Below are 12,448 nucleotides of genomic sequence, written 5' to 3' on the forward strand. Positions count from 1 at the left end.
AATGTGGTGTAATAGTAACTCAAATATTTGCACAGTGTACATTTGCTCAGCTGTCCTGGTGACAGCAGCAATTCTATTATTGCAATATCTATTCTAAAATGTATCCTGTAAGGACAGTGGGACCGTGTATGGCAACATGGAATGTGCGAGTAACTATGGAAGGACCTTGTCCTGTAAATCTATTTTGTGTCTGTTTTTGTTATGCGCTTTTTATTTAATGTGAGTGTTCTTTTTCAGCTCACTCTTAAGCAGCTATATATGGTGGTCCAGAAACGTTTTGAAAATACTGGTGTTACAAAATTCAGGCTCTTATTTTAACACATCTCATTTTTACAGGAGGTTGTGAGAGTTATACAGGACCTGATGGAATATTTATATGATGCTGTGCTACTTCCCTGGATTTTAAATAAATGCATAATTACGAAGTTATTTTTCTAACTTGCATCAATAAAAAACAAACCAAAGCACCTCTGGTTTCCTAAGTAAATGAAGCCCAAGCTAGCACATTCTTTGTGAGCATCACTTCCAGTAATAATTTTGAGTCTATTTTCCAATTGCAGCAATATTTGACAATGAGATAAATCTCAGAAGAAACCAGGTTTCTAGAAGATTCTTGAAAATAGATAAGATGGTGCAAAAGGGAAACAGTGAGCTCTAATGTCTTTGACCAAGACAGTAGTCACGTGAGAAGGGAATGTTGTAACCGCCTTAGTCATGAGCAGAGCTGCAATTAGAGTTTGCAGTTTATTTGACATTAGAGAACCCCAAATTTCTCAGCCACATGGGTGACCTGGTAGCAAATACTATACACCTTCCAGGTAAAGCATCTGTACAATTAGGACAATTTTTTTTAATACATTTTGTTTGTCATTCCCCCTCTGCCTCCAGGGTGTTGGAGGCCTAAAATTCCTTTTGCACTGGTAGTATACCCCAGGTAAAAAGCCACTGAGTTACTCCTGCCTTTGACGATCAAGCTTCATTGGTTCCCATATTCGTGGACTTAATTCCACTGTATAAATCCCTGTAGAAAAGGCAGGACTGTGAAGGGTAGTAGCTACATAAATGTTTTTAGTTTCTTCTTTGGGTTTGTTGTTGAGTGAAGAGGCTTGCAAGCATTTCCTTTTCTATTAAGATGGTTTATTTACTGTTAATGCAGACATTTCAAGTGTTAATGCAGACATTACTGTTAATGCAGACATTTCAAGGCATTTCAGATCTTTGCTACTGCCCACCTATAGCACATTCAGCTGAATTTTGGCCTTCAGATTCCATCTGATTTAAATTGAAGCAGTTGGTCTCCTAAATGATCATGAACTGCTATAAAGCACTGGACTGAGATCTAATGATGATCTAAAGATTCTCCTCATTCTAGCTCAGGTCTTGATTTCCTTCAGCAGTGGGAGGCTTACATAGCTGAGGAGTCCCTTGGAACCCACCCTATTCATTTTCTAAACATGAAACATAGCTGCTTTCATTTCTGGGAGAACCTGGAAGGGTTCTTATCCAGTCTATAAACCCCATCTTACCCAGTATAAACTAAGCTATGATTTTATTTTGTATACAAGCAAATGGCTACTAAATAATAACTTCTGAAAATACAGACTTGAGATGTGCTAATGCAGTGAAATACTGACATACTGGCAGGAAGGCTCTTCAGTGTTCCCAGTATCTTTCTGGGTTTGGATTCTGATGGCTTTTTTTGTATGAGCCTCTTCAGCAAGGCATTATTCAGGCCCCAAAACATGTTTCTGTGGGTATATATACTGGGTATATTCTGCTGTAGTCTTGAAATCTTGTTACAACTGAAGTATAAACCTCTGCTCCTCTTATGAGCACAGGGCTCATTTTCATTCCACTTCAGATAGGGAGGTAGAGAACAGGGGTTTTTGTTTTCTGTTTGTTTAGAGCAGATAGCATTCAGCTTTTCATCATACTCTGGCTTGAGGTTATATAGTGCAGTTTCTTCCCCCATGCTAATGTTTCACAGAATAGATGCCCCATCTCTCTCTTCTTTGTATTACAAATATTCAAGTTTGAGTGACTCTAAAAACTATTCTCTGTCTTTGCAGTACTTGTTTATTCTCCAGAAATCTTGAGAGCACTTTATAATACCAAAAAGCAACAGGTAGGAGAGCACTTCATAAATAATAATATATATTAGAAAGTCACTTAGTCTCCAACACCAATTAAGCTCATCAGCCATCCATCAGCTTGCTTGTACAACCCTTAATTTGCTGCATACCTTGTGCATCATGAATTAAGGGATATTTTGGTTAATTTCTTTCTAGTGCTTCATCCTCTAACACTACATAATTTTTATTGCCCTCTGTAAGTCATGCTCATGTCTCAGTGGGTGATACTGTCTCTTATTCAGATACTTTCTGCTGCCTCTTGAAAGTTGACTCTTGAACTCATATAAACACAGTCTTCAGAAGCAAGCAGTGCATAGATCCTGGAGAAATGTTTCTGCATTTTCCTCTAAAGCTTTTAGTTTGGAAGGAACTAGTACTGTTGGACTTGCAAATCTCTGCTGCAAGGAGACCCACAGCTCTTTCTTATTCAGTTGTCATCTCTTCAGGGCTGACTTTAATGCATTAATACAGTGGTACATTTTAGTTAGAAGATAATGAACAATCAGACTGGCAAGTTACCAACTGTCAAGGCAGGATGCCTTTTCTGGCCAGCTGTCTGCTTTCACTGCAGTGCAGACCATGAAGGAATGAGAATGGCTCTGCCTGGCAGCAGGAGAATGCCTGTCATTGCTCCTGATGCTGCTTCTATCCCCCAATCTGACTTGACTGCAGAACACCTGGAGAGATGGCTTTGGCTAGAGGACACTGAGAGTGGCTTTTAGATTTGGATTCGCTGAGTTGTTTGAGGTTTTGAAAAGTGGCAAGTAGGTCTTGCCCATCCAGTCCTTTGAGTTTGGTTTTTGCGTGGGCATTTTTTGTTGGTTTGAGTCATATGTTTTGAGTGCATATTGAAGAACAAAGAGAAGCTTCACAGTATTTACAATGAGTTTGCATTGTAAATTTGTATCTGATTACTAGGTAGAAAAAATAATAGTGTTAATTTTCGGACAACTATTCAGTACTTACTACCTAGGCATTTGATTTAGCAGCTTTCAGCCTGATGCATTTCAAGCAGTTGAAGAGGGATAGCATTCACAGCACAGATTATGTAATTTAGTTACCAGGGTTTCTTTGCTGTTCCTTAGAGGAAGTTTTTCTTTAGGGATCTTAATTTTTTTTAGAACCTGAAGTTTTTATTTCCTATTTACTTACCCTGATGTTTAAAGTTGATATGAATGATGCTTAATCATTGGAGAGGAATTAACAGTTTGATTAGACTTGGTCATCTTGTAGACTGTTTCTCTGTCCCTGCTGGACTCACTCAGAATCCATCTCTGAAAGAACAGTTGTGTTTTGAGTTCAGATTACTTTTAAAAACAATTGGATGCCTTGTGTAAGGTGATTTCCATTAAGAACTGGGTTTGGTGTAAGTATGGTTCTCCTTGATGTGGTAGCAAGATCATACATAGAGGGATCTAATTATCAAAGAGAAATAACTAATTTTGTTTAGGTTATTGGCGTATATTAACAGAACCCTTGTGCCCTTACTCATGGATCAGGATACAGTGTTAAGTGTTGCTCTGAAAAAAGACCTATTTTGTCTGATGAAAGAATTAAGCAGTGTTGATTGTGACTTGCTCACCTGAGTGGGCACTGCTATAACATTTGATTCTAAGAACATGTTCTAAAACTGTTACTTGCTCAGAAAATTTCTTGTGTTTTCTAAACACAACAGCTGCTTATTTATTACCCAATTATTCTCTAAAGTTGAACTCAATGAGTTTCTTTACTGATGATTGAGTTAAGTCATTGTTAAGACTGTTAACTGTGGTTTTCCTTCCCTTGATCTGATGTAATTGCTGTTAGAAGGTCATGCAAAAAGAAATCTAAAATGCACCAGTTAATGTATTTAAGCCTGCTTGTCCCCATTCCATCTACAATGCAATCAGAATATAAAATATATATACACAAGCTGAGTTCTTAGTGCAGTTGTAACAGTTCTTTAGAATTTTTTCTTTCTTTTTTTCCTAATGGTTACTGACTTTTTAAGCTCTTCAATTGTCATAACCTTGTTGGTTTATAAGTATGTGTATTTCAAAAGCACTGACAAACCTGATCTGTGAGCCACATGCTAGTGGGTAGCAGTTACTGAGTAGAAAGCATTTGACATAAACCCCAAAGTTGCTATATGACATTCCTCAGAGGAAGCTATTATTTGGGATATGTGACATTACCTCTAACTTTTAAAGCAGTGAGAATACAGGCATTTTATTGGACCATTTTGTTAGGCCCACTTCTCATCAGTTAGTTTTACTCAGGTTAGGTATACAGAAAGGCTTCATGTTTGCTTGATCTGCCTTTTTTGCCTCAAGAGTGGAGAGCATGTTTGGGTTTTTTTTTTTCCCCCCTTTAAGTCAGAAAGTTTGCATTTTGGTGTCAAGGTTTTATTAAAACTACTTTACAAGAGCAAAATGCAGTGTGAGGAACATTTGTTTCAATATGGGGTTTAACTGTAATGGATTTCAATCCTGAGATTTATTTGTTTTTTCAAAGAACTGAGGGATGTAAGCGCCTAAATCCTGTTGGAATTGACTATTCTGTTTTTCTCTAAACCTAAGTACATACTCCAGAGCATTGCAACAAGATTCATAAGGAATTACTTGTTTGAAAGGTGATATGGGAGACAGCGCAGGGAAACAAAAGCAGGGAAATCAGAACAATGTGTTGGTGGTAGACATTAGGACACAATGAGATGTTTCTTCTGCCTTTGAGGAAATGAAGAGTTGTATCCATTTTACTGTGACTCTCCTAGTGCAAGATTTAAAATCATTGCTGCATTGGGAATAAAATCTAGGGAACCATTGGTAAGCTGAAATAATAGAGTGTGCCAGAATAGTCTGTGGAACAGAGTTATGTAGTCTTGGCATAGTTACATGGATGGAACTGTAACCAGAGTATCTTCAAAGTGGTGTTTCTTTCAGAATTTGGCATGTCTAGCTAATATTAAGTAAAGAGAGACCTTTCAGAAGATCATGCATTCTGATGATAGGCTTGTTGTTGTTATTTTATAGTAGGCCATGAATGTTCAGGGATGAAGTGGCTGGAAGGTCCCACCCAGAAAGCTCTTCAGAAAGCCAGGCAGCAAAAAATCCTTGATGTTGAAAGCTTTCCATCTGATCCAGTCAAAGATGCAGAGAAGACAAGCAAGAGAGAACCAAAGGTACACAACGTTACTTCTAGTTGCTCACAATCTTAATTCAAAGTACACTTAAAATGTTACAAAGCTGTAGTGAAAGACATTTGTCCAACATGACTAAATGAAATCCTACTTAGTAAAAGTAAATAGGACAGGTAAGTAACAAGTTATTTATTTTTAGCATGAGTTTCTATTGGAGTTATTTTTCCAGGGAAAAATAGGAGTGTTGATGACTTGAAGCTAGCAAGCTACTTTTTGAGAGTCACCTGTAATCATCCTGCAGAGGAAGAGCATTGGCTATAAATGCTTGTTGCTCTGTTGTGTTTCTATTATAGCTGGAGAAATCCTGCCCGATTCTATAGTGCTCACAAACTTTTCAAGCCCTGTTGAAAAACCCTGTTTCAGCTGGGTCTCAAAGGTATAACATCTGCGAGACAGGGCAAAAAGTTGATGGTTTCTTCATAGTCAGTGAAAGTTCCTGTTGTTGATGTTCCTGTTTGGAAGTTGTGTAAATAAAAATTATTTCATGATTGGAGTTTGTTACTTTTGAAAGGAATTTGTTTACTTTATTTCACTTGGTTTATTTATTGAAGTTGCATTTTAGTATTATCTAACTGCTTTTTGTATTTCCAGATCAAGGTAAACATTCTAATACTTAAAACTTCTTAAGCTCTTAAAACTCTTAGACTGGCCTAATTTTGTTTGAGACTCAATTAGAGTTTGAATTGTGTTTACAGTGATGTAGTTGCAATCAACTTTAGTCTTTCCTTTCCGTGTTTCCACACAAGAAGATCTCCATGGTGGGGTTTTTCTGTATGCTTCTGTCTGGTTTTGCAAGGGCATTTCTTCTGACACTGGCAGTGTACCTCTTCTCTGACAAGCATAACACTTTGTCTGTTCTCATCCCTTTTCATTCTCCTGAACCTCCAAATAGAATAATAATAATAAAGATCTGTTGCTGTCTGAAACATCTCACCACATACTGGAAATAATTATCTGTGTGGTTTGCCCACATATTAGTATCTGAGTATTACTGAGGCACCTGCCATTTAGTCTGTCTCCACTTCCCTGTTTTTCATTCAGTGGATGGAAGCTTCCAACTTCAGCTCTTGGATGTATCTCTTCTTTTCATTCTGACCTGTGAACAGATGAATATTTATTGGCTTATGAAATCTTATTTTTGTTGTTCTTGTTTCTACTGAAGTCATCAGGATTTTTATAGTGAACTTTGGTGGAGTTGTGCTTCACCCCCAGAATATATAAACTCTGCACAGGTAGTATGCCTGTCTGGCTCTTTCTTGTTCTTTGAAATTCATGAGCACTGTTAGTTGACTGGTTCTGGCAAGCATCTGTGTTTCTGCGGGTCTTATGTTTCCCAAATGAGTCCTACCAGGGGCACTGATGTCTTTATTTAATCAATGGATTAGAAAACTGGAGTAGCTCCAGAAATAAGACATCAGAAAATATGGGCATCTTTGTACTAAATTTTACATGGCTAAGAAGTAATTTTAAAACTTCAGGTGTGAGACTATCATCATTTCAACAATGAACCAATACCTTTTTTTCACTTCACATCTGTTATGTCTACATTTGTTCCTGACCCTAATAAAGGATACTACCTTAGGTATGCATATGAATTGTCTTATTTCTTAGGCTGTTAGAAATAAACAGTAGAGGAAATAGTGAGTCTGTAGAGGGCAAAGGTGTGAGTTAAAATTGTATTGGAAACAAAGATACAGGATGCTGTTCTCTAACTTAGATTTATTGAACTACAGTTAAGATATAAGTTATTTTATTAAAAAGGGTGTTCTTACCCAACAGTTTAGTTATCTGAGTATTTTCCCCAGTCAAAAGGATAAGATACAAAGGAATGCCTTGCCTTCCTTAGATCATTTTGTGTGATACTTGAAATCAAGCTTATGTGATCTTTTATATTCTTCCGTGTATTATGTGTCTTACAGACTTTCTTAAAATGCTTCAACATGGCAATGTCTCTATTCAAGAGTGTACTATAAAGGATAGTATTGCTCTCATTTACAGTAATGAAAATAACATTTTGAATGTTTTGGGTGCCTGTGTAAAATTGATTTACACATATTCAGTTTAAAATGACACTTAATTTAAATTCTTTTCATACCACAAAGTAAATAAGACTCAGAACATAAATTTGTCAGTTCCATGGTGTTCAGGTGAGGAATATATAAAAGAAATATGTGTAATGAAAAACTCTATGTTCAAACAGTGCATTTATGATAAATGGCAGATCTAGGTAAAATTCATTGTCAAGCATTGTGTTTGACTCTTCATTAAATGTAAGTGAACATTTAAAGCTTACAGAATTTCTGGGTGGACAGTATCCAGTTTTAAAGTTTAAGCATTTTGATTGTATCACGTTCAGTAAAAAGCAAATATGTTGTGAAATTGTATACTTGAGACAAAACTATAAATGTTTGTGTTTACTGTTGCATAGGAGTGAACTATGATGATGAATATGATTTAGAGTCTTTTCTGTGTCTTGTAGATAAATAGTGATCAAACAAATGCTTGTACTTTTAAGTAGATGCAAATATGACTCATAACTGAGCTAAAACATTTACTTCAAGGAGAGACATATATAGTGTTATTGCAGTAGCTTGTAAAAACTGACATGTAATTTAAAACCTAAGGTCCTTTTGATATGAAGTTTATCACTGAAACAGTAAAAAAGCAAGTGTAATTTTTTTTCTGAGAGAATGTATTCTGCTGACTTTAAAATCTTTGTTACAAGATTCAATTAAATTCTGCAGTGACAGGTATGTTGGCTAAATTCTTTACATAGCTAGCCCTTAATAAGGCAGTGGAAATAGCATAAATATTCTTTGATTAAGACTATGCTTTGAGTACTGCTTTAAACATTTGCATCAAAATCTTACACATCATTAAAATTGAAGAGAATCTTTGATAATGTGAATTTTATTATTCTGATGAAATGAACTTTTTCTATTTTGTGTTTTAAAAGCCAAGTTGGACACAGGGGCTTGGAGCGCCCTGCTCTAGTGGAAGGTGTCCCTGCCCATGGCAGGGGGTTGGAACTGGAGGAGCTTTAAGGTTTCTTCCAACCCAAACCAGCCTGATTCTGTGACTTTTGTTCTTTTGGGTTCCTCACAGAGTACATTCTATCTTTGCATTCCCTGGTCATTAGGACAATTGCAGCTTCTTCATGCTTATTGTATTTCCATATACAATATACTGCAATGCAGTTTAATTTTCTGCAGTTTTATCTTGGGTAAAACTTTATCAAAAGGTGCTTTTGGCTATTTCTCTTGTGAAGGCATCACCTGTTCTGTGGAACAGGCTTTGAAATTATGGCCACTGGAATAACATAGAAAGTAAAATCCAGTTATCATGCAAACATAGCTTTTGTAATCAATAGGAATTTAGGCTGAAGTATCACATATATACATCCAGAAAACCCAAGTTTCTCCTGAGTTCCATGAAAGAAAGTGTACAAAGTTTAGAAGAACTGTTTCTGTGCTCTCAAATAGAAGGGAAGCTAAACCCAAACGATTACTTAATCAGATTATTGAGTTTGAATATAAATTCGCACATATTGGTTCAGCAGTGGAAAGATGAGGTCCCAAAATAGTTAGGAAGGGCCATAAATGAAATAGGCTATCATTTTGTGTTTGTAGTAAGACTGCTGAGAAACACTGATTCAGCAGAGAGCAGGTGACCAACAGGTAATACTGGGAATACTTATTTCTGTAGTCCTTCACTGGTATATAAATCTCCAGACAGATAGCAAAGAAAATTAATACCAGTTACAAAGATATAAGACTGCAGTCTAGAGAAGGGAGAAGAAAATACAATGTCTGTATTTCAAATGAGATAAAATGTAAAAGCTAAGAAATTATAGATTAGACAGTATACCTTAAATTCCCAAGGAAATTTGTAATGAGTAAGTGGAATTTTGTTGACTATCTGGAAGAAACCAGGAAAAGTAGTACCATGAAATGTTTTTCCTAGAAAACCCTGTTTCAATCCAGTCTGAATTGCATTCATAACAGGTTAAGAGATCTCTTGGATAGAAGTCATGTTGTAACTTTAGAGATAAGAGGTTATATGTTTTCAGAAGGGCTTTAGACACTGTTTCACAGATCATTCCTGTTAGCAGCTGTGGAAATGTGACCTTACAGAAACTTTCCGATATGAATGGAAACCAAATTGGAAACATGCAGATATATTGCATAGGTTATTGCTAGGCTATGTTGTCATTAATGGTCCAGAAAATGGAGCAGAAAATATGCTGACTACACTTGCAGCCCAAGTGAACTGTGTTTGGTGGGGGTGGAACAGTAATTGGGGAAAGGAGTAAGTACAACTTCAAACTTGACCTATTGGAGAATTGATCTAAAGAAATAACATGCAATATAATTACAAAACTCTACCTTTAAAAAAAAAACCCAGTCAAATATACAAATACAGAACAAGAAGATAAAGAGTTGGCCTAATAGCTTTTATTTAGAGTAGGTTCTAGGTTTTGTTGTATAAAACAAGCTTGATGTGAGCCAACAATAACAACATTGCAGCATAGCTGAACACTGGCAGAGGTTAAGTTACATGTGTTATTCTGTGCATCTATATTGTATGAACATAGATGTTTTATGCTTTTAAAAGGCTGGTTATCTATGACATGAAACACTATTTTAGAGAGCAATCAGGAGGATATTGAGTTATGATGTGGTGATGCTGTGATGCCAAGGATCAGGGTGACACAATCAGAATTCCTACCAGTAAAATAGTACTGAATTTTACATTTGTAATTCCTGTTAATGGCAATCAGAAGTAGATTGTTAAAATCGAGGCATATCAGTACTAGTACTGACTTTGTACCTTAGAGTTGTAATATTCAATTGCATAATTTTAAATCATGAAATTAATTTTAATTGCATGTATTAAGTTAAATTCCCACCATCAAGGAGCAGTAAATTGAAAGTTGGATGATCGGTACACCATTGTGAGACTGTAAGTGAATTTAGCACTTGGAATTATTAATACCTTCATGTACTATAACAATCTCCCTGTGACTCCTCAACTTCTTGACTTAACAGAGATCATTGGTCATGCTGTGTCCTGTAGCAGAGTAGATTAATCAAAAGAAGGGATTAAAAATACATTTGATGAGGTAGCTGGGGTGGTAGAAGTGATAGAAGAAGCTGCATGGGGTATTTCTGCACAGCATAGGTACCCTTTTGAAGATAGAGCATGTCTTCAATGAATCATAGAATTATAGAATAGTTAGGGTTGGAAAGGACCTTAAGATCATCCAGTTCCAACCCCCTTGCTATGAGCAGGGACACCTCACACTAAACCATATCAGCCAAGGCTTCACATTTATTATAGAGAACTATTCCTTCTGTGGCAAAACAATCAGTTCCCCTTTATAAAGACAGAGTATTTGTTTTCCATTCTTTGTGGGTGCAGAGCATCTTAAATCTACTAATTGTTCTGTGGGCAATGTTGTGCAAGCTCAGTGGGTCATTGTGTGTTTCTCAGCTTTTAGTGCTAAGACTCCAAGCTCTGTTATCTAAGCAGGTGTGCAATGATTTGGGCATTTGTCTCTAGTGTACAGATTAAGTCCCCACATTGGGGTGTCATGTTGATCCTTTACAGCATCATCCACAATCAGCATTTTACTGTAAGTGGTGAGGCCCTGGAACAGGCTGCCTAAGGGGAGACGTTTGGCTGGGAGCTGGGAGTGGGGCAGAGCACTGCCTCTGCTGGACATCTGCAGGACCTTCTGCCTGGCCTGTGTGGTCCCTCTACCTTCTTCCTGGAGGAAAAAGAGCTGGCACAGGGTGCCCAGAGAAGCTGTGGCTGCCCCATCCCTTGCTGTATTCAAGACCAGGTTGGACACAGGGGCTTGGAGCAACCTGCTCTAATGGAGGGTGTCCCTGCCCATGGCAGGGGGTTGGAATTGGATAAGCTTTAAGATTCCTTCCAACCCAAACCCGTCTGTGGTTTTATGAACACCCTACTGCAGTGAATCCAGGAATAATTTGTAGAGGATGTGGAATATTCCTCTTGCTTTGTTCAGTTGGTTATGTAGCTCAGTCTGCAGTATCGTTGTCAGTTTGATCACAGCTCCTCAGGAGAAAGGTGGAGCATCTACAATAGAGAATGATTAGAAGTCAGTGAAACATAACTGTCTGTCTTTGGTTTCAGCTGGAATATATTTAATAGTGTTTCTTGGACATTGTCAAGGAGGTGAAAAGTCAAATTACATAGTCAACAGCAAAGAACACTAAGGGGAGATAGGATACATCCTTAAATACAAAATAATTCTGCTGGAAGAAACCCCACAACAAAACACAAATACCCAAACAACCAAAACTGAAAAACAACAAAACCATCTGTTAGAACATAAAGTAATAATGTAGATATCCAATAAGACTAATTTAGATTACGTATTAAACAATGTATGGAAGTAAATATGCTGAAGCACTGGGATAGGTTACCTAGAGAGTTTGTGTTACTGGAATAGAATTTCTGTGAAGGAAAAACATAGGTGCAGTATCAGTGTGGGAAAGGGGATGTACTGATGGGCCAGCAGAAGACTTTTCCAGCTATCTAGCTGTCATTATTAGGTTGATTTTTCCCCCAAGAAATTGTACTTAAGGGAAGAAGCTTTCTGCCTTGCCCTAAAATAGCAGGCCACTTGTAACTTTCTATTAAGTAATAAGAATATCAAAGTAAGTTTTTATAATTCCCAGTAGACTTCATGACTTGGGGAAGGGGAAAGACTTGCAATAGTGTCTGGGGATGGGAAAACATTCCAAAGATATGCCAGCCATCATATGTGTATTTGTGAACTGGTGAGCATGACTGTAGCTCTAGAACAAGTACAGCATGCTCTGCTGCTTGTTCAGTGGGACTGTCCCCACATACAAAGTGGGAGCTGGTGTTATTGTGGTACTACTGGATATTAGATATCAAAGAATATATATCTTTAGAATATTATGACTCTTTACTTATGGAATTAATGTTCTGTGGTTGAAATGTTAAGAGTATGGTCCAAGGTTAACTGAATGTAAGCTGCAGGGTGTTTGCTAGTTGATTTGGATGGAATTTATTTTAAAAGAATTACATACTTTGTTAGGCAGTAGTTCTGCTTTTTAAGAAAGCTTCTGCATTGAAAATA

The 12,448-nt window shown here is 37.1% G+C and overlaps 1 protein-coding gene across 1 annotated transcript in view; it reads left to right on the forward strand.

The window, feature by feature from the left end:
- Positions 1-12,448, forward strand: part of SPAG16 (sperm associated antigen 16) — a 387,730-nt gene that overhangs the window by 24,615 nt on the left and 350,667 nt on the right. Inside the window, exons 9-10 of the mRNA XM_034065775.1 lie at positions 5,144-5,292; positions 7,008-7,013. Of these exons, the coding sequence (XP_033921666.1) occupies positions 5,144-5,292; positions 7,008-7,013 (155 nt within the window). The remainder of the gene's footprint in view (positions 1-5,143; positions 5,293-7,007; positions 7,014-12,448) is intronic.

Source organism: Melopsittacus undulatus, chromosome 8, assembly GCF_012275295.1.
Source record: "Melopsittacus undulatus isolate bMelUnd1 chromosome 8, bMelUnd1.mat.Z, whole genome shotgun sequence".
Classification (NCBI taxonomy): domain Eukaryota; kingdom Metazoa; phylum Chordata; class Aves; order Psittaciformes; family Psittaculidae; genus Melopsittacus; species Melopsittacus undulatus.